Raw genomic sequence first — 23,179 nt, forward strand, 5'->3', positions numbered from 1 at the left:
CTTCAAGCCAAGGAGCAAGAATTATGCCTTGTTCTAAGTCTGTGTAAGGTCAATAACCAAGTTCAGCATATTTGTCTGGGAGCCCAGTAACTTTATGCACAACTTCCTAAAAAGGATAACTATTAATACTATTTTAAGATTGTGTTAGCTATACATAAAAATAATTAAATTCATAACAGGATGTTACCTCAAATAAATCTTGTTGATTCAAGAACCAAATAAACATCTGTTTCTCCTACCACCTACCTTTGGGTGATTTGTAGAAATCTAAATGGGGGAAAGTGGAAGGTAGATTAGTCTCAATGAAACAAAAGGGCTAACCACTGTCTCTGGAGACCAAAATGCTTCCCCGAATACTGTTTTTTGAGACAGGGTCTCGCTCTGTTGCCCAGGATAGAGTGCAGTGGTATCATCATAGCTCACTGCAACCTCAAACTTCTGGGCTCAAGGGATCCTCTTGCTTCAGCCTCCAAAGTAGCTGGGACTGTAGGCACATGCCACCACACCCAGCTACTTTTTCTATTTTTTGTAGAGACTGAGTCTTGCTATGTTGCTCAGACTGGTCTTGAACTCCTGGCCTCAAGCGAATCTCCTGCCTCAGCCTCCCCAAAGTGCTAGGATTACAGGCGTGAGCCACTGTGCCTGGCCCCCCCAAAACTTTTTAAAAATGTAGGCTGGAGGGACCCACGGGTTAGGCATGAGCTCTAGCAAGCTAGTCTATTATGAACAGCCAATTTTACAATCCACCCAGATGACTCAGAGCACCACACTTTTTGTGGCTGCCACTCTCTTGGGCTAGAAAAAAAGGACTGAATAGTAAGATAAGCAATATCAATAAAATGACCACCTTCACAAAGAGAGTGATTGTCCATGTGAATAAGCCCTCTGTGAGGAGGAATGGAGTTCACCAATGGGATTGCTAGCACTTTCCTCCTTTGTTCATTCACTCAGCAAGTAGTTGCCACATCTACTATGTGCCAAGCCTGATCTGGGCACTGGGTCCATAAAGTCTTGGCTGAGGCCTTGATCTGTGCATGCCTTATGTCCCCTGTAGGACCTGCTAAAGCAATGTGCCCTCAACAAGCACTTAAAGAAGGTGGCTTTCAAGCACATTACCTCACAACCTCAAGTTTTCTCATCTTCTCTCAAGGAATCTAGAAACTACCATAAACAGTCTCTACCAACCAACCCAGCCTTTGGATTCCCTTTTGCCAAGGGCCTTCCTCCTCTATCACACTTCACATCCATACAACTGAGTAACCCTCAAGTCCCTTCCCGTATTATACATGAGGTCAGGAACACCTCAGAGAACAGGCTGAGCTTTACTGAGCAACAAGAACTTAGAGTCATAATCTCTTCCAACATTTTAATGTTCTTAAAAGCTAACTTTTGCTTCCTGCAAACACAAGAGCATTCTCTATCCTAAGACTATTGCACTTTCAGAGTGTTCACTTGAAGCATTGGTTTAAAATATATATAATATATATAAAATATACATTATATATGGAATATTATATATGAAATCTATAATATATGACATATACATATAAATATATACACACATACGTATCTCTCTCTCTCTCTCTCAGTAAGAGTTCCCACCAGGATTCTAGTTTTTACAAGCTCTTCAGGTGATTCTAAAGTAACCAGACCTGTGTTTGGGCACTGTTGTGTGTTTGTCTGTGGTTAAACAGCACACACAGGGGTGATTCTTTCCTCTGGAGGTCACAAACTGGCTAGTAAATCACAGATGATTACCTGGGTGTGGTCTGGGTAACCTAACCTTCCAGTTGGTGAGACTTTCTCATCTTTTCTGAGCACTTCATTTAATTCCTGTGGGGCCCCATGAAGGCCTGTAGGTGGCAGTTTAGTAAAGGTGTATAATCACGGTTCACAGGAAGCCTTTCTGTACTTTCAAAGACTCTTACTCCTATGGCCGGCTGTGACCATGGAGTGAGTTTAAGAAATCTGAGCCTTGAGTGGTATTAATGACACCTCCATCCCACATTACCATTGGCCTTGGCTTTATTGGCCCATTCGGAGACGTCGTCCTGAGCCCGTCCGTCGGTGAACACGATGGCCACCCTGGGCACCCGTGCGGAGGGGGGCCTGGCCCCTTCTACTTGGGTAAAACTTCTCTCAAACATGTGTTTCAGGGCCAGCCCAGTCATAGAGCCCTTGCCCATGTACTTCATGTGGGCTACGGCTTTTTTCATGTCTTTGGCCGAGTTGAAGTTTCTCAGGGTGAACTCTGTGCGGACCTGCGTGGAATACTGGAGCAGACCCACTCGAGCAGCTTTGGGGGAAATCGCCAAGGAATCTATAATTCCAGTGAGAAATTGCTTCACAACTTCAAAATTCTCTTCTCCCAGGCTTTTGGATCCGTCAATCACAAAGACCAAGTCAATTGGACCTTCAGTGCATCCTACAGAAACCACAGGAAAGTTGACATAGTTAAATAATTAAAAATCATTTACACACAATAGTAGAAGAAAATTATGCTTCAGTTGGAGGCATAACCACTTTGGGGAACCACCTTTGATTTTTAGATAATACATAGGACAGACGAGAGGCATTGGGAGGGTCACAGGCAACAGTAATTTTCACATATGCTTTTATGTTTGGCTTGTCAAATTGATAAAAACTTTTCACAAGCAAAATCACACAGCGGATGTACAGCTGTCTAGGAAACCAAGTCCACATTGTACCCTGGAACACTGACAGCCAGGTCTGGGCGGGGCCGTGTATAGAGTACACTGAAGGGTTTGACAACACCCAGAAGATTCCTCTAACTACTCCAGGAGGGTGACATTACCCTAGTGCTGGCTTCTGATAGACGGATTCTTAAAATTTAGCTCAGCCATCACCTTTTCCAGAGAGTTTTCCTAGTCAGCCAGCTTGTATCAGTTACTCTCTGTATACCCTTAACACTACTAATTTATTTATTCAACCAAGAATTTATTTATCGAGTACCTGCTTTGCACAAGGCAGTGGGCACAGCAGAGTTTGACAGTAACCAAGACAAAGTCCCTGACACCAAGTTGCTCACAGTCTAATGTACTCTCTGCAATGCTCCATGTTGTGCAACAATTATTTAATTATGTGTCTGTCTCCTCATCCAGTCTGTTGAGTTCCTCCTCGGCAGGAACCGTGTCTCATTCATTTTTGTGCTCCCAATACCTGGCACACAATAGGTGTTCAATAAATGCTTGTTGACAGAATAAATGAATGAGGGGGTGTTCATTGGATAGCATACCTACAAGTGTCGTACTGACCTATTAAAGCTTAAGAAAGAATTATCACCATGAATTCGTTACACAAAAGCTTTTCAGGCAACTCAGATGGTTGATGGTAAAACAGAAATAAAAGCTTTATGCAAATGCATAAGCAATTTGGGTATGGAGAGACTTTTTGTTGTTTAGGGCTGCATAAGAAAAGTTTACAGATCCAGAATGGATGATCTCATTTCAGTCTACAACATGTGATAAAACATTCTCTTTTATGTATCAAGCAGCTGTCTAATCTTTCAAAGTGAGGCACAACAATTTAAGCAAGTAAAGACATACACATGCAAAAATATTTCTATGCCTGGCTGGTATAACATGCTGACATAATTGTGTGTGTGTGTGTGTGTGTGTGTGTGTGTGTGTGTGCGCGCGCGCGCACACATGCGTGCATATGCAGTGTTGGGGCGCTGGGTCCTCGTCTTTCTCCATTAAGTGCTTGTCCTGATTACTCAACTTATTGATCCTTTATTAGTGAAGGAAGAAGAGGCCAAGCCAGAGCTTCATTTACATTCAGAGCCTGTTTTTGAATCAACCATAAAAAGACACAGGTGGCATGCACAAGCCTCTCCAGCAGATTTCAGAAATATTGAAATAGTTTTCCAGCACTGAGTCTGTTTTCTCCTCCATACACTCTTTTCTTACAGAACAAAAGCAGCGCTTGCAGCCTCCATCACATACGAGAGCCCAGAAGGCTTCTCCAGGAAACAAAAAACAAGGTAGAGTGGAAGAGTGTCAGGGTGAGAAGGGCCCAGACATTTGCTTTTAGACCCAGGAAGGACAGCCCCACTTGTTGGCTACTTGTTTCAGGAGGGTCATTCCCATTTTTATTGGGCATTTTCTTTTTGGTAACAAAGTCGATGAGGCTGGAATGGAGCTGTGATTTGCTTTCAGAATATAATTTTCACAGAGTCCTAGAATTTCAGGGTTGGAAAAACCCCTTCAGGGTTATCTACTCCAGCTCTGCTGTTGCTTACATGCTCTTTACAGCATCCCACCCAGCGGCCGTTCAGTCTGGGCCCGAATACCTCTCTGGATGAGGAACTCATCACCTTGCCACTAACGCCCCTTTGGACGGCTCTGCTGCCGATGGCAATAGCAATCGTTTCTCACTCGGTGTGAGCCAGCACTGGGCTCAGCGCCTTTAAACACATGATCTCCTGTATTCCTCATGCTGGTTCTGTGAGATATTATCCTCATTTTATAGATGGGGAAACTGAGACTCAGATAGGTTAATAATGTGACCAAGGTCACCAAGTAGACCAGGTCTGTCTGACCCAAAGCTGAAAATCCAGGCCTGTCTGAAGCAAAGCTCATACTCTGAACTAATTAATCATACAGCTTCCCCAGTAGAAAGTTTCTGTCCTTGTGCAGAGCTGTAGCTTCTCCCTAGCGTTTTTTTTTTTACCTGGGACAGGTGGTGTCATATAAATCATGAGTGAGATAACAGTCACACTGGTATTTGGTACCTCAAGTTTTTTTTTCCTACAAAGATCCCCAGTTTCTTCCTTTATTTTTCACTTGACAGAGTACTGCACTTGCTCGTCATGAAGCTTAATTCTTTCCTGAGTCACCTTTATCTTTATCCTATTTGTTTACATTTTTTCCTAAAAAATAATACATGCACATGGAACAAAACTCAAACATTAGAAAAAGGGGGTATACGCTGGGTGAGGTGGCTCACGCCTATAATCCCAGCACTTTGGGAGGCTGAGGTGGGAGGATCACTTGAGGCCAGGAGTTCAAGACCAGCCTGGACAACACAGTGAAACCCTATCTCTACAAAAAAAATAAGAAAAATTAGCTGGATGTGGTAGTGTGTGCCTGTAGTCCCAGCTACTCAAGAGGCTGAGGCAGGAGGATTGCTTGAGCCCAGGAGTTTGAGGTTGCAGTGAGGTAGGATGGCGCCAGTACACTCCAGCCTGGATGACAGAGGGAGACCCTGTCTCTAAAAATAAAGAAAAAACGTGTGTGTGTGTGTGTGTGTGTGTGTGTGTGTGTGTGTGTGTGTGTGTGTGGAGAGAGAGAGAGAGAGAATGTTTATGTTAGAGTACATTAGAGTACATACATCAATGTATGAAAGAAAATACATCAATGGTAAAATACCATAAAAACCATTCAGCACCATGCTTTTTTTCACTTAAAATATCTTGGGGATACGTCCAGAGCTGCTTTGTTCTTTTTAATAGATGCATGGTATTCTATTGTATAGATATACTATAAATTATTTAACCAGTCTCTTATGGGTGAACATTTAGCTTGTTTCCAGTTTTTTGCTGCTACAAATAATGCTGCACAAAATATCCTTGTATATAAGGCTTTGTAAACCCATGCATATATCTTTAAGATAAACTCCTAGGAGTAGATTTACATTTAAAATAATTGCCCAATTGCTCCTAAAGGTAGTATCAATTCAGACACCCACTGATCCATTTATAATTGCCTATTACAACATACTTTCACCAACACAGAGACTCATCAAACTTTTCTTTTTCTTTTCTTTCTTTTTTTTTCCTTTTTTTTGAGACAGAGTCTCGCTGTGTTGCCCAGGCTAGAGTGAGTGCCATGGCGTCAGCCTAGCTCACAGCAACCTCAAACTCCTGGGCTTAAGTGATCCTACTGCCTCAGCCTCCCCAGTAGCTGGGACTACAGGCATGCGCCACCATGCCTGGCTAATTTTTTCTATATATATATTTTAGTTGGCCAGATCATTTCTTTTCTATTTTTAGTAGAGATGGGGTCTTGCTCTTCTGAGGCTGGTCTCGAACTCCTGACCTCGAGCAATCCACCTGCCTCGGCCTCCCAGAGTGCTAGGATTACAGGCGTGAGCCACCGCACCTGGCCTCTTTTTTTTTTTTTTTTTGAGATAGGGTCCTGTATGTTGCCCAGGCTGGTCTCGAACTCCTGATCTTAAGCAATCCTCCTGCCTTGGCCTCTCAAAGTGCTGGGATTACAAGTGTGAACCATAGCACCCAGCCCTCATCAAACTTTTTGATCTCTGATAAAATGTTTAAAAAGTTATTATAACTTTAATTTCTTAATATATATTTTCCCTTTTTATGGCTTTGAAATTCCACATAATGTTTAGAAAGATCTTCTCTACTCTGAGATTATAAAATTATTCTCTCAAGATTTCTTTTGCTATTTTGCAAGTTTTTTTTTACTTTTTATTTTTATTTTTTTTAAGCCAGTCAAATTTAGCAGTGGGGGGTTGTATATGCAAGGTTTTTTTTAATGTTTAAACTTTTGATCCATCTCTCTTTTCATAAAGTACCATGCCCAGAGTTGAATGTAATTCTCCAGCACAGAGCAGAGCACAATCCTACCCTTTCTCAGCCAGATCTTCTTATTCAGCCTAAGACTAGCCTTTTGGCTGATAATGAACTTACTGTCAACTAAAACTGAAAGTGTTTCCTCAGGTGCTGCTGTTCAGCCCACTCTTCCCTGTGCCGTATCTGTGCATAGGCATTTATATTTATGAGAGAAGCAGAGTTGAGGGATTGAGGGATTTGTTGCCTGAAGATACTCCAAAAAGCAATTGCTCCGAACCAAATGAAAGCAGAGAGCCAAGTTCAGATCACTTACTCTTGCACCGTCTTCCGTCCTCAGCTAGAACAAATCCCTCTGAGCATTTGCAGATGTAGGAATTGCCATTATTAACACAAATGTGCTCGCAGCCATGGTGGGTCGATTTGCAGACATCCTTCCCTGAGGAAAACGTAGGGAGTTGAACAATCCTATCAGTGTATAAACGAGGCACGTTGAATAGTCATGGAAGGAGAGATCATGGAAATAATATATTTAAGAAAATCCATCTCTGTTGAAATGTCCTTCATAACATCCTTTTTAGTCTCATACTCAGGACAGGCCATGATAAGAAAGAAGCTCCTCTCAGAAACCTCTGGCTCCCACGGATCTGAATGGTAAGACAGGTGATTGGGTGTCCTTGACTTATTCAATTTTAGAACTGTTATATGTGCTTTAGCTTCTGCTTTTTTCCATAGGCATCCCAAATACTCCAGTTTTGATTGTCTAATGAACATTTCTCATGTGTGAGGCACTTTAAACTCTTCAAAGCCCTCTAATCCTCACAACATCCTGTGACAGGAGGAGGGCAGGGATAATTATTCCCAATATATACACGAAGATCCCCAAAACGTCTCACTAATGCCCACGGCCACCCAGCAAGGTGATGACACAGCCGAGGCCCAATGTCTCCTGAGTCCTCCCCCTCCTCCACGCACGAAAGCCCATGGCTCTTTTCTGGCATTAGCCCTTTAAAAGGAGAAGCTTCACACAAAATCAGTCAGTGACTACTAGACCCCTCCAGGAAGTGGGAATGGTGGCATCTGATTTAGCAATCAAATTCCAGAGGTAGAAGTTGTGCCTTGTGTCCAATAGGTCAATTTATTGAGCAATAGCTGTGTTGAATGAATAAATGGTATGTGTGAACGTGCAGATGTTTACAGAAATGAAAGCGTGAATGAGCAGCTCAGGCAGACGTCATGGGCGGAATGGACAGTCTCCACAGAAGGGACACTGCAGTGTGAAGCTGGACCGAGGGACACGCGGGGATCCTGCAGTCAGGCCAGGGTACGACAGGCACCCAGGAGTCAGCTGCTGAAGCAGAACTTCTTGCTAAAGCTGGGAGTCCCTCTTCCCAGTGTTAGTAGGATGGCAGTGAGTTCCATCCAACCCAGCTTTGTCGGCATGTGCAATGTCCCCATGTATCTCAAAAGAGTGTGACATTATTTTATATGTGTTTATAGGTTTTCACCCACAGATCCTGACTCGAAACTCCACAGCCCGTGTTCCGGTGTTTTGTTATAATGTGGGGACACTTTAGGCCTCAGGAGCAGCCTCAGGAAACAGAATCTCTCTCTCTGACCTTCTCCTGTCCTCCTTTCACCTGCCCAAGGCAGGACTCTAATCTGATTGTGGGTTGAAAGACTTTCATTCCAAGAGAGGGGAGGATCCTGCCCCATACCCTACAGGAAGGAATGCTACACAGTGAGGCCAAGAAAAGTCTGAGCAGATAGGCCTTGCTGGGTTTAGATCAGGTACTTTTTGTCCAGTCACGTTTCTACACAGCTGTCAATCATGCCTATGCAACGAAGCCTCCATAGAAGCCCACCAGGGCTGGGGTCGGAGAGCTTCTGGAGAGCTGAACGCATGGAGGTTCTGGGAGGGGGGCGCCAGGGAGGGGGTGGAAGCTTTGCGCCCCTTCCCCCTACCTCGCCCTACACATCTCCTCATCTGTATCCTCTGTAATACCCTTTATGATAAACCGGTAAACGTAAGTGTGTGTTTCCCTGAGTTCCGTGAGCAGCTCTAGTAAATTAATCAAGAACAAAGCAGGGGCTGTGGACCTCAGCTTGAAGCTGGTCAGTCAGAAGTTCCCCAGGCCCGAACTCGTGGCTGTGCCAGGGGTGGGGGCAGCCTTGAGGACTGAGCCCTCAATCCGTGGCATCTGACGCCATCTCCAGGCAGACAGTGTCGGAATTGAGTTAGAGGACACTTAGCTGCTGTCTGGGGCTTGGTGTGTCGGGGGAGCCCCACACATTTGGTCACAGAAGTCTTTCTGTGTTGATGATGGTTGTGCTGGGAGAGCAGAGGGAAAAGCGAGGTTCTAGTGCTTTTTCCAAACAAGGAGTCTGCAAGAAGATTACCCAAAATCAACCTCAAAAGCAAATGAACTTATTTTGCTTTAACTGAAAAAGGGCCATCTGCTCACGGGGGCCAGGGTGTCACAAACGCAAGCAGACATTGTCAAAACCCCTCAGAATCTCACAGTGGGGAAAAAAATCCCTGCCCTGTGCTCTTCTAATGCCCACCTCACTGAGCTCGTGTGCCGGGGTCCCTCTCTTCCCTCATCTTGGCTAGGCTACCTAGTGCCCGGTTTGGTCAAACACCAGTAGAGGTGACACTGTGAGGTAAGTTTTAGGTGGGATTAACATTTAAATCAGTAGAGTCTGTGTAAAGCAGATTACCCTCCTCAATGTAAGCAGGCCTCGTCCCAATCAGTTGAAGGCCTTAAGGGAAAAGCCTGCGTCTGCCGAGGAAGAGGGACGTCTGCACGCAGGCTGCCTTCAGACTGGAGCTGCCACATCGACTCTTGCCTGGCTCCCCAGCCTGCCCTGCAGAGTCAGGACCTGCCAGCCCCCACTATCCTGTGACCCTATCCCTTAAAATCCATCTCTCTCTCTCCATATCTATTTATCTATTATCTATCTCCTATGGTCTGTTTCTCTGGAGAATCCTGGCTAATATACTTTCTACCTAAACTCTCCAAGTCTGTTCTGAGCAATCTACGGAAACAAATGACAGAAAGAACAAACAAAACTCATGGAAAATTCCTTCAGCCCCTCTCTCACCCTTTACCCTTACTTATAAGGTGTGCCAAGAAGAAAAAGCACAACAGAACCTTCGATCCTTGTGGCGATTGCTGACAGAGATTCTAATTCAGTCCAGTGACTAGTCGGGCCCTGTGCTAGGCTCTGGGCATCTACACGACATCGTGGAAAGGACCAACAGCTGAGAGAAACCAAAAAGAAGCAAAGAGCCTGACAACTCGGGGCCTTGACTGAGAAATTCCTAAAAAATTCAGTCTCCTGAACTGACCGACCTCTAGCAAAACACTTTCAGAGCACACAAGGTAGGAACTGATATTTGTGACATTGGTAATAAAGGAAGATTTAAAGATTAAATGAAGTTCTATAACCGTCTGGGTCGCACAGATGGAAAAGTTCTCCACCTTGCGACTACTCACTTCTGCAGTGTTTCCCATCCTCTGCAAGCCGGAATCCTTCCAAGCACTTGCACGCGTATGATTCGCCACTGTTCACACACACGTGTTCACAGCCATGGTCTACGGCTTGGCAGACATCTTTCCCTGAAGAGAGCAGAGCAAGTTAAAACAATGTCATCAACATGAATTTTCCACGGACTTCATGTTGGAGGAGCCATCCATCTCAGCCACTCCAGTGCCACTTGAGCTCAGTGACCCACGGCACAGAGAGAGAAAACTGAGAGTAAAGTTTAGCAGCTCTAATTCAGGCTAACTCTTCAAACTTTCTCACCATCATCACCATCATCATTCACCAGCACCTATTTTAGTGTCTCATAGAAATGCAATCCGTCATCAGCTTTCTGCAGATATAGTTTCTGATCTCAGAATGGAAATACGGTTGCTATGATTACTTAGGAGATTAAACCTCAATTTAGATTAGCAACACTGAAATCTAATTTTGGCTTTGTCCCTGACATAATACATGACTTAGAAGGATCACATAACCTCTTGGAGTCTTAGCTTTGCTGTCTAAAATATGAGCATAATAATTCCAGTTACCCATCTTTTCTTCAAAAATGTGTCAACACAAGTTGCTCTTTATGAAGTGCTTTGAGAAGCTTGAGAAGAAGATAACCGACAGTGACAGAAATCATTTGCTCAGGGTCACCCACTCCGCTTTGATTGTGCAGTGATGTGTTTTAAGATTGCCACCAGCAATTCACGCTGCAGCTGCCTGTCCAAGGCAGCCTTGTCATGGCCCTAAGAGGCTTTGCCTTCTGGAAGGCAAGAATGGCCTCATCACAAGGTGCCCTCTATGAGGGATTTGTGCTACCAGAAATAACAACAACACTATGATAGATAAATAATAGAGGCTCAGAGAAGTCAGGCAACTTTCCTCGCTAACAAATGGAATTTCTATTTCTAAGAAATAGAAATTGATTGAATCTTGGATTTCTGTATGTCTTTCCACTGGAACACACTGCTAACCCACTCTTTCTTGCCACAGAACATATAAATGAGCAACTTCAATTGTAGCTCTGGCATTGACTTTTTTTTAGTGCATTTTTTTTTAACAAACTTTATTTTTTAGGACTGTTTTAGATTTACAGAAAAATCGAGAAGATGGTACAGAGAATTCCCATACTCCACACCTAGTTTCCCGTTATTAACATCTTACCATAACTAATGTGTCGTACATTTGTTATAATCAATGAACCCATATTGATGCATTATTATTAACTAAAGTCTGCAGTTTATTTACATTAGTTTTTAACCCAGTGTCATTCTTCTGTCCCAGAATGCCATCCAGGGTACCACATTACATTTAGTTGTGTGGCATTGACTCGAGAGTAACTGATTGATACAGAGATCAGGACAGTGGGTTTCGTGCAGTGGTCTGACACAGTGGTATGAGTCAGCTCCAGTAAAAACTTACTTCTGCAGGTTTTCCCATCTTCACGGAGAATATACCCTTCAAAGCACTGGCACACAAAAGAGTCTCCATTGCTTACACACGAATGTTCACAACCATGGTCCCCCAAAGCACAAGAGTCCAACTCTGAGAACCAAATTGGAATTAGAGAAACAGAAGAAGAAAATGATTCATACATTAGTGACTTATTCAATTGTAAAAGACATTTCAGACACCTTAAATTAATACAGTGCCTTATCCCACAGTGAACATTTCAGAATAGAAAGCATATCTATGAACAAAAATTCCTAATATACACAGAGCACATAAAAATCTAACAATATCATCATCCCTAAAGGAAAAATGAACAAAAGACATGAAAAGACAACTTACAAAAGGAGAGATATAAATGACCTATAAATACTAGAAAATACATTTAACTTCATTGGCAGCACATAACTATATTATCAACTTATCTCCATATCTACTTACGTACGTATGTAGATACCACACTTAGGTAATTCATTCATTCATTTATTCAGTCAGTCAACAAACACTTTGTGAGTCCCTATGATGAGTCAGGCACTGTTTTAGGCTCTGGGGATATAACAATGAATGAAATAAAGTTCCTGCTTTGTGAAGCTTACCTTTGGCAGTGGGTGTCAGGGGAAGCAGGGGTGGGTGGGAGACAAACAACAGACAAACAAAAGACAAACAAACATATGACATGTTGTGTGGGAAGAGTGCTATGGAGGGAGAGCAGGATGCAGGGGATAGAGTGGCTGCTGGGCTGGGGCAGAGGTGGGGAGGGGCTTGTTATTTTACACAGTGAAGTCAGATAAGGTGACAACAAGCAGAGCCCTGCAGAAAGAAAGTGAGCGGTGGTGTCTGTGAAGGAGTAGTACCAGCAAGAAAGAACAGCATGTGCAAACTGCAGAGGCAGGAGCATGCTTAGCACTTTTCGGGAAAGGCCAGGAGACCAGTGTGACCAGAGCAACTTGGAGCCTGGCAGGGGATGTGGCCAGCAAGGTCGCTGCGCAGGGGCAGACTACGTGGGATTCCCAGGCAGGGTCAGATCTGAGTAAGAAGAGCAGTCACTGGAGTGTTTTGAGTAGTGGAGCGACACAATCTTTGTTTTTATTTATTTTAAAAAATTAAAAAAACATTTTTTTGAGACAGGGTCTCACTCTGTCGCCCAGTGGAGTACAGTGGCATGATCATAGCTCACTGCAGCCTCCAACTCCTGGGCTGGAGTGATCCTCCTTCCTCAGCCTCCCGAGTAGCTGGGACTATAGGTGTGTGCCACCACATCCAGCTAATTTTTGTATTTTTTATAGAGCCAGGGCCTTGCTATGTTGCCCAGGCTGGTCTCCAACTCCCGGCCTCAAGTGTTCCTTCTGCCTTAGCCTCCTAAAGTGCTAGGATTACAGGTGTGAGCCACTGTGCCTGGCCGGACTTTGTTTTTAAAGGATTGCTCCGCCCAGAGTGGAGCACAGAGGGCTGGAAGCAGCTTTCTGCAAAGATCTTGGTGGCCTAGACCAGGTTGTGAGAAGTGGTCAGACTGTGGCTAGATTTGCTGATGGACTGACACGAAGAATCCACATGGATAGGACAGAAGAGTCAAGGATGACTTGAGGTTGCTGGCCTGAGAGAGCAATTGAAGGATGGCATTGTCATCTATACAACTGCGTGACTTCTAGGAGACCAGAATATTTGGGACCCTGTGAAAACCAGGCTGTTATTTTAAAAGTTTGTGAGTGAGGACAGGTGGGCAGTGACTTTTTATAAGAACCATACAAATTTCTGAGAGTTAACTCAATCCTTTCCAATTGTATAGAATTTCTACAATGGATATGAATTGAAGTTATTAAATAAAGGCACCAAAGCACATAATGACCTTTATAATCAGGCACAAACCATACACTTCTTTTTATACACATTTTGCAGTATTTCCCTTTGGAGGGGGCATCCTCAGAACCACTTGTGGGTTAGTTAAGGGAGCTGTTGTTATACTCGTTTACCAGCTAAGGAAACTAAGGTTTGGGAAGGTTAATGGCTTGCCCAGACCAACTGTTAATAAGAGGAAAAACCAGACTAAAAATGTAATCTTATGACAGTAAATCCCATGTTTTTTCTTACTATACTGCATTACTGTATTCTAAAGTAAGCTTGCAAACATGAAGGGAATTTTGCTTGCCTTTCTTTGGGCCAAAGTGCTGCCAAAATCTTTGAACAGTGGGAAAATGTTGGTAACTGAAATTATAGCTGAGGAAGAGACTGAAAGCAGAGCTGGACCCTCCTGCTTGCCCTGAACACGTCTTACTTTTCCGGGCACATTCTGGTCTCATTATTAATGCAGAACATTTCCCGATGGCTTGGGGGTAGTTCCTCACATAGTGGAGTGGAAAGTACAATCGAGTGATCCGTAATACAGATGGCTGGCTGGCCGTAGAAGGGAGCTTTTTTCCCCCACTATGAATTTATAATAAGAATACTCCATTTTCCAAGGTAATGAAAGAGATATAGCTCTTTCAGGGCAGGCTTGTCAAGCCATAATCCAGACAGACCCCTCTGAGCACATCTTTCCTTCCTGGAGCGTCCCCTGGGCCCCGTGCTAGTCCCTTAGCTTCAGCTCAGGCTTTTATCTTGAAGGGGCTTGAGCGTCTCCCCCACGCCGACCCAGGGACTACTGCCCCCCCAGGCTTTCCTGGGCCCTGGGTGCTGCTCTCCTCCGTCAGGGGCTGCTGAGCGGGAAGCCACGTGCCCACAGCAGCGTGTCTTTGCCCTGGGCTCAGGCCAGCCCAGGAGCTCCCAGCCCAGCGTCTCAGCTCCTCTGGGCTTTCACGTTAGTAGCTGTTTGGAATGTCTGTTGCGTGCATGCTTTAAAAGCATGTGGAGGATTTTGACTTTTAACCCTTCTCCTCCTCATCCCTTCAGAGCATCCGATCAAGAGAGAGTAGAGTAGGAGTAGATGAGTTCTTAATCTCAGATGACCATCAGAATCTCCTGCAGAGATGAAACAGGCACATAATCCAAAAGCCAAACATACTAAAGGGCGTACTTTCTCTACGGAGGAGTATCTGGCAGTGTCTACCGATGTTTCAAAATGTACCTTTGACCCAGCAGCTTCCCTTCTGAAACTCTCTCCTACAGATACCCTTGCACCATATGAAAAGATATACTTGCAAGTTATTCACTGCACATTGTTGGTAATAATGGAAAGTGGGAAACAACCCAAGTGTCCAATAATGGGAGACTGGCTGAATAAATATTCCATTCCATGCTGTGGAGCGTTTTGCAGCTATAAAAATAATGAGGAATTCCTCTGTGTAATGATATGAAGGCATCTCCAGGAAATATTATGTGGGGGGAAAAAAGTATAGGATGGGGTATTACAGGACACCATTTTTTTATGTATATAAGAAAGGGGAGAAAATAAAAATATATATTTGTATTTACTTTTGTTCACATAAAGAAGCACTGGAAGGTTTAATAAACTAATAAGAATGGAGGCCAGGTGTGGTAGCTCATGCCTATAATCCCAGCACTTTGGGAGGCCAAGGCGGGAAGATTGTTTGAGGCCAGGAGTTCGAGACCAGCCTGGGGAACATAGTGAGACCACCCCTTATCTCTACAAAAAATTTAAAAAATTAGCCAGGCGTGGTGGTGCACGCCTGTAGGCCTAGCTATTCAGGAGGCTGAGGCAGAAGGATTGCTTGAGGCCAGGAGTTTGAGGCTACAGTGAGCTATGAATGTGACACTGCACTCCAGCTTGGGTGACAGAGCGTGACTCTGTCTTTTAAAAAAAAATTAAAAAGTAAGAACAGTATATTAGCTGTCTATTGCTGTGTGACAAGTTACCCCCAAATTTAGCAGCTTAAAACAGCAAACATGTATTATCTCACACAGTTTCTGACGGTTTGGAATCTGGGAGTGACTTAGCCAAGTAGTTCTGGTTCAGGGTCTCTCGTGAGGCTGTGGGAATCCCAAGGCCCCGGAGAGCAGGAGAATCTGCTTCCAGCCTCGCGCGTGTGTTTGTTGGCGGCCTCAGATTCTCCCCGGCTGTTGGCCGGAGGCTTCGGTTCCGCACGCTGCGGGCCTTTCCGCAAGGCTGCTCACAACAGGGCTTCCCAGTACATTATAAACATTATTGCAACGGATCCTCTTGTGCATGTAGTCTTACACACAATGTGAGGGCCTGTCTGAAAGATACACATTCAGAGGCAGAATCGCCTAGGTCAAGGGTATGAACATTTAAAAGCTGATAAGTATTTCCAAATCGTCCTCCAAAGAGGTGATTTCAATCTCTACTTTCACCAACGATGTAAGACAGTCTCTGTTTCTGTTTCTGATTCAGGGGGTCCAGGGTGCTGCCTGGGCCTCTGGATTTTTTCGAAGCTGCACAGATGATTCTGATGAACCACCAGGGGTGAGATGTTGGGAGTGGACATAATGCCTGGCACCTAACAGACCTCCAGGAAAGGCCTGTTGAACAAAAGGAAATATTTCCTCAGTTTTCCACTCCGAAAATTGAGGGTAATTAGCTCCACCTCACAGTTTTGTGCAGATGTTTCGAATGAGAACCCCGTGGGGTGTGGATGCTGGCAGTCAGCCGGGCTCCTCGCTCCCTCCCCCACATCAGCCTTGCAGAACGCACAATTCACATTTGTTCAGCCAAATGTCCAGTTTCCACATGTCAGGGATGTCCTGGGTCACTTATAAATTCAATGAATCACACGTGGGAAGTTAGAGAACGCCAAAGGTGGACAGCAGTTAACTTCCTGACCACAGGCTCTAGCTGCTTTCTGTCCACCAAGTCTGGAAACCAATTTGGAGGCAGCTTCTCCCCAGGGCCAAAGATACTCCCCTATAGGAAAGTGCTTTGGAGGTCCCCTAACAGGTGAAGAGAACCACCATCCCTGACTCACTACCACAGGGTGCCCTCAGCCTGGGGACGATGGTGGGCACCCCAACGAGGAGGTCATTCATCCAGAAAGTGTTCATGGAGCACTTATCTGTGCCAGGTACTGTCCTTATTTGGGGCTGGAAGGGACCTTGGAGATGAACTAATCTAACCCCTTCATTTAGAGATGGGAAAACTGAGAAGACTGATGGTCAGGGAGGGAAAGTGACTTTCCCAAGATCCCTTAGCCTGCAGAGGTGACAGACAGTCTTAGCTGTCCTAGGGGCAGAGGTGAGACTAGATCCAAACCCATCACCTCTGTGTCTTCTGTTTCAGTTGCACATCCACGAGTCATCCGAGCTCAACAGGGTGTGCTGACAGCCTGGTAGGTTCTCAGAAGACAAACTGAAATAGTTTTCTCAAGGGAGTTCTCTGGAATCCCAGGGGCTGCGGGTGATGTGTCCCGCCAGCTACCGCAGGCTAGTCTCCCACCAGCCTCCCTCCTCGAACTCAGGACGCTGAACTCCCTGTGGTTCACGCTCCGGCCCCTGGGCCTGCACATGCTGTTTCCAATGCCTTGGAAGCTCTCCCCCTCCATCTCTGGCCAGCTCACTCTGCTCGCTGTCCAGATGCTGGACCAAGCATCTTTCTCTAGACTAGGGGAGGCTCCCACGGCACCCCTCCTTCCCCCAGCTCGACTCTCACCGCAAGGAATGGACCATCTGTCTTTAATATCCTTCCCTGAGAAACTTTAAACTCCATCACGGCACAAACTGAATCTGTGTCAACCCTAGGGGTCCCCAGTACCCAGCACTGCAGGTACACAGTGAATACCTGTACAGAAAAAGAATAAATGGACCAAGAGCTTAAGGAAGTACCGAGACTAGAACCCAAAGAGGAGAGAGAGACAGACTCGATTAGGATAAATGAAACGGGTGAGAGGGCTCGAGAGAAAGCTTCTCTTTCACAAACAAGGAAGCAGGACCACACATTTAGTTAAATCTTCATTGTGAGATTTGCAATTTCATGATGATTAGAAGTTTCATGATGGGGTCGGGCGCGGTGGCTCACGCCTGTAATCCTAGCACTCTGGGAGGCCGAGGCGGGCGGATAGTTTGAGCTCAGGAGTTCGAGAGCAGCCTGAGCAAGAGCAAGACCCCCGTCTCTACTAAAAATAGAAAGAAATTATATGGACAACTAAAAATATATAGAAAAAATTAGCCGGGCATGGTGGCGCATGCCTGTAGTCCCAGCTACTTGGGAGGCTGAGGCAGTAGGATTGCTTGAGCCCAGGAGTTTGAGGTTGCTGTGAGCTAGTCTGACACCATGGCACTCTAGCCCGGGAAACAGAGTGAGATTCTGTCTCAAAAAAAAAAAAGAAGTTTCACGAGGTAGCACAGGTCTTTAGGGTCCATGTCTAGCAGCGCCACACATCTGGATTATACATCTGGTGAGTCACATATGTCTGTGGTGCAGTTCTGGGCAAAGTGTTCCGTGGACTCGCACCTCTGCAGCGATGACAGACAGCAATCCTGGGTCTGGGGCCCATGTAAGAGGTTATTAAAACCAACCCCGACCCCAGAGGGAGAAAGCCACAGCACCCATCTGCCAGGAGGATAACCAAAGGCTGACAGATAGAATTACACTATTTCCTGACTTTTCTTATAATAAAACTGGGAGCAGCCAGTCCTTTGCTAACTCTGTAGAGGCTTTTTCTCAGACAAACCGAGAAGCAGCTGAACTGAGATGTACTTTTCAAGGGCATCTCATACTGGGCAAGAGATCCTGGAGTCAGGGGACTCGGGTTCCAGTCCTGGCTCTGCCACTGACCCCTCAGGGCCAGCTTGGAGCCATCGGTTTCTTCCCTACAGCTGTTTCCCATGAAAGAAAGGGAAAATCGCTAAGCTTCCTTCTGTCCCAGCAAGACTTTAATGGGACTACAAGAGCATGACGGTGGTCCTCTTCCCTTACTCTCTGCTATGGACTGAATTGTGTCCCCCCCAAATTCATATGCTGATGCCCTAACCCGTGATGTGATGATATTTGGAGGTGGGGTCTCTGGGAAGTAATTAGGTTTAGATGCGGTCATGAGGGTTGGACCCTGATCCGGTAGGATTTGTGCCCTTATGGGAAGACACACCAGAGAGCTTGCTTGCACTCCTGTGCCCTCTCACCCCATGCCCCCTGCCACATGAGGACAAAGCCATCTGCAAGCAGGAAAAGGCCCCTCACCAGAACCTGGCCATGCCGGCGCTCTGGTCTCAGACCTCTGGCCTCCAAAACTGAGAAATAAATTTCTGTGGTTAAGAAATACACCCAGTTTATGTTATTTTGTTAGGCAGCCCAAGCAGACTGACATTCCCTTAGCTGACATTCCCTTGCTCAGGGCTGCTTCAGCCCTCAGGGCCTCGGGCCTGGACAGGCCTTTGCAGATCCACCGTGGGAGCTGGACTAGAAGTATCCCCAGCCAGGACCCCCTAGTACCCCATGGCTTGTGGCCCGGATCCCTGTCAGCATCCCCTATTTGCAGAGGGAGGGTCTCCCCTAGGACTCCCCCTGGACTCCTGAATCCAACTGCCTTCCAGGGTGGTGTGTCTCTGGGGCCCCTCCAAAGAGTAAAGGCCTGGCCCTGGGAGATGGGCATCCAGGCAGCATTCAGGGAGCCACCCTCGGCCTCCTTCATGCAGGGGAACCTGATGGTGGGAGGTAAGACCCTAACAAGAGTACCTTAGGGGCTTACGGCCCTCTATAAGTTCACAAAGCACTTTGACGAAAGTCTCTCCCTGCGCCACATGGTGACCCTCAGAGGAAGGCAGGAGTGACCATTCCACTTACAGATGAGCAGTCAGACTCAGAGAGGGTCAATTTTCTTGCCCAGTGTAGAAGTGACGAGATTTAAACCCAGTCTTTGTGTCCCCAGTTCAATACTCTTTCTACCCTGCCATGTTGTTCCTCGGATCTGTGCAGAGAGAGGGCGAGGCCGGGCAGGGGAGCACTGCAGGGAGGTCCCAACTGAGCCTGACAGGGGAGAGAGACCAGTGGGTGGGGGAGGAAGTTCCCCATGAGGGGTGACATCTGGGTGTGCTGGGTTTCCACTGGCAGGGGCGGGGGTGGGATGTCCCCAAGTGGAGACAGGACGAGCTGGAAGCTGCAGGGCCTGCTCAGAGAACGGGGGACTCGCCACTTTGGCTGAAGAATGGGAGGCTTCAGGGAAGACCCAGGGTGGGGCTAAAGAAGTGGAGGAAAGGGGTCTCCATGCTGCCGAATCACAGAGTGAGAAGGTAATTTATTCTGGGAGGCAAGGGAGAACCACTAAAGGTTATTGAGCAGGGAGCCGACTCTGTGCCAGGAGCCATGGGGTAAAAAGACAGGTGGTTTTGGTCCATTCACTCTCCCACTCATTTTACTTTGGCCTCTGACCTCTGACCTCTGACCTTCAGGAGCTCGCAGGCCAGTGGGCTGTGTGCTCCATGCACATCTGGCCTGTGGAGTCTTTCTTGGGGTTGCGATGCCCTTGTACAAGGTCTATCTCAGGGAAATTTCTAGAGGAGGAGGCCTCTCAGCTCAGCTGGTAGAAGAGACCATTCCCCTCCCCACCCCCAGTCTGGGCATCTAACTGCCCCAGCAAGGTGGCTCCTAGGGAGAATCCCCACAATCAGTACTTGGAGGTAAAGGGGCTGACAGGAAGGGGGCATCGCTGCAGAGGCCAGAGAGCCCCAGGAGCCCATAATATCCTATTATGAGGACAACAGTGCCCACTTCATCCCAGCACCCCAGGAACCTGGGCCTGGTCTCCACGCTTCAGAGAACTTTCCAGAAGGTGAGTGGACAACCCCCCGTCCCCATGATCAAGGCTGTAAGTGGATGCTGCTTTTATATAAAGGCCAAGGATACCCTCATCTGCTGAGCCAGGGCTGGCTGGCCCCCAGGAAGCTTTGCCAAAAAGGTGCAGTCACGTCATCTGGTTCTTGGTCATCTGGCCTAGAGCTGGGGAACACACATCCCAACCCCCAGTTAGTTGTGGCCGCACAGAAAACCTAGCCCGTTATTACAGGATGGGGCAGTCAGACTGAATCGTTCCTGGGCAGACAGAAAGTCTTCAATTAGGGGAATAGCTTAACGAATTTGTATCAGCTAGTGGGTAAAATGTGACTCTCATGCACCGTTCCCAAGGACAATTCTTCCCATCTGATTACCTCACAAGCTCTCATATAGACATGACCATACATAAATAACAAAACTCACTATTAATTGCATTGTGGGGCATTTGCTCATGTAGATGGTGTCACCGTGCCATGAGTCAGAAACACACTTTGAGACGGCAGCATTTAAAAGTGGCAAAGGCATAACCCAGATGTGGACCAGGGCAGGGGAAGGGGACGGGCATAAGATTAAAAAGAGAAGGGGCTGCACATGTTTGGAAGGGCCCAGGAGAATTTCTTGGACGTCCTGCACCCCTTGTATAGTCAGTTCTTGATCATCACAGTGAAGCGGTGGACAAAGAAAGGGCATGAATACTGTTAAGATGACGGAGAATTAAAACAAACCAACAAAATCCTTTGCAGCTGGCTCTGGCATGCAGTCAAATGCCGATGCAATTTGACACACCCGCCCTCTTTCTGCACCCCCAGTGCCCAGTGCCTCCCTGAGCTGGCTGCAGCACCCGTCTAGAGGCAGCTGGGCAGGGAGCCACGGGCAAGCATGACATGGATAACCCATTTGCCGAGATTCAAGAATCTGTCCCAAACTGGGGAAATATTTTCTCACAGGCAGCATCGTTAGAGAGGCCCGGCCAGCTGTGCAGTTGGCTCATCTGCCCATGAGAATGGATGATATAAAGAGGTGGATAAAGGTGTCCATAGCTGTATCAATGGTTTGGGAATTTGGCTCTATAGTAAGAAAGAGCAGCAGGATGCAGAAGGTAAGTTATGGTCCTTTTCTTCCATTTCTGATCCCTTCTCTCAAAATGACTATTTTTCAAGTCTTTATCCTGGTCCACTTAGAAACCAGATTGCAGGGCAACAAACAAAACCCCTTTCTTCTGTGAAAGACAGAAGGTGGTCTGGGAGCAGTCTTTTTTTTTTTTTTTTCCTTTCTTAAATTAATGGAGGCAGGAGTTGAGACCAGCTGCAAGGAAATATGTACCAGAAAATATTGCTGCCAGCCTCACCATGTGCTCTCAGGCCATCTGGATCAGGCAGTGGGCAGTTTTCTCAGGAACCTCGCCTTCTCCCAGAACTGACTTTGGAATCACACAGAGCAGAGTTCAAACCCACCACTTCATAGCTGGTAACCTTAGGCTCTTCACTTAATCTGAGCCAGTTTCCTCATCTGCAGCCGGAACGCGATAATGTATCTGCTTAGCATGGTGCCCAGCATGCGGCCAGCAGTCAGCGAGGGTCCCCATTGCTATTATTCACATGCAATGCTGGCTGCCTGCGGTAGAGCAGAGAGGGCTAAGAACTAGGGCTCTGTCCAGCTTCAGAACGACAGGGAGGCAGACTGTGGGAACAGCAAATAGCCATTTCAGGGAGTTGGGGAAGGAAGCTTGGGGGCAGGGGAGAAACAGCCACCAGGGCTCGAATGGCAAGAGATGCAGTCACACACAACCACAAGCGAAAGGGAAGCCTGGAGAGAGGACACACGAGCATGTGGATGTCAGCAACACACCCACACTCACGCCCATGGAACGCCTGTGCCACGTCCTACTTGTCCCAGGACCTCAAACACTCACTTGCACATGTCTTCCCATCGCTGCGGAGCACATGTCCCTCAGGACACTGACAGACAAAGGATCTGTCCGTGTTGACGCAGGAGTATTCACATCCGTGGTCGCTCAGCAGGCAATAATCCACCCCTGCAAAACCAAAAGCCAGGTGGTCCCCACAGCCTCCGTCAGCGAGGCCTCTGGGCTATGAAGGGCACCAAGTAACTGTCATGCTTACCACTGCCACCACACCCAGGCATGCAGTTCCCAGCTGACATCCCCACAGTCTCCCCGGAGCAGAGAAGAGGGCAGAGGGGAGGGGGTCCATGCACGACCTGCATCCTCTGCAGTCGCCACCCAGGTGGCACTCCTGGTGCAAACCTTTCTCTACAGGAGGAGTGAGGAGGAGGGACTCACGGGAGCAGGTCTTGAGGTCCTCATTGATGAGGAAGCCTTCTGAGCACTGGCAGACGAAGGACTCCTCCGTGTTCAGGCACAGCTGCTCACAGCCATGGTCCTGCTGCGCACAGTGGTCCACCCCTGCGTTTGTCACACACAGGAAGACACAGAAGAGCGGAGGGAGCAACACTCCATCAGCAACCCGGATTGAAAAACAAAACCTTCTGGGAGGCACGAGGAGCCACGGGGAAGGTTTCATTCTGCCCTGTGCCACCAGCCTCTCTGGAAAATCGGCCTTGCTTGTTTGTTTGTCTTCCCATTTCTTTAAAGAGTAAACACAGACACCTCCAACGTCTGGGGAATGCTATTGACGACAGCAGCACTCAGTGCCAGGGCCGGGGCACGCAGAATCTGCAATCTCAGGGCAACACCGAGGGCAGGTGCGATTCCCATTTCACACACAGGAAAGCGGGGCCCAGGGAAGGCCAAGGTGCTTGCCCAAGCCACACAGCTGACAGGGCAGTGCCTAACGAAGAGGGTCTGTCACCAAACCACGTGGGCTCAAATCATATTTCCGCCACTTCCTAGCTACGGAGGCTGGGCAGTCCCGGGGCCTCTCTGTGCCGTTTCCTGACTTGAGAAAGGGGGACGATGATGGTTGCTTTCTTACAGGAATGTGGTGAGA

At 46.8% G+C, this 23,179-nt stretch overlaps 1 protein-coding gene across 7 annotated transcripts in view; it reads right to left on the reverse strand.

Annotated features, from left to right (window-relative positions):
• The window catches only part of MATN2 (matrilin 2), a 134,491-nt gene that overhangs the window by 5,154 nt on the left and 106,158 nt on the right, over positions 1–23,179 (reverse strand). For all 7 annotated transcript variants that reach the window (XM_045560716.1, XM_045560715.1, XM_045560717.1 and 4 more), the window contains 6 exons: positions 22,513–22,635; positions 22,123–22,245; positions 11,510–11,632; positions 10,054–10,176; positions 6,870–6,992; positions 2,012–2,425 (listed from right to left, as the gene is read on the reverse strand). In XM_045560716.1, the coding sequence (XP_045416672.1) occupies positions 2,012–2,425; positions 6,870–6,992; positions 10,054–10,176; positions 11,510–11,632; positions 22,123–22,245; positions 22,513–22,635 (1,029 nt within the window). The remainder of the gene's footprint in view (positions 1–2,011; positions 2,426–6,869; positions 6,993–10,053; positions 10,177–11,509; positions 11,633–22,122; positions 22,246–22,512; positions 22,636–23,179) is intronic.

Source organism: Lemur catta, chromosome 9 (genome assembly GCF_020740605.2).
Source record: "Lemur catta isolate mLemCat1 chromosome 9, mLemCat1.pri, whole genome shotgun sequence".
Lineage (NCBI taxonomy): Eukaryota > Metazoa > Chordata > Mammalia > Primates > Lemuridae > Lemur > Lemur catta.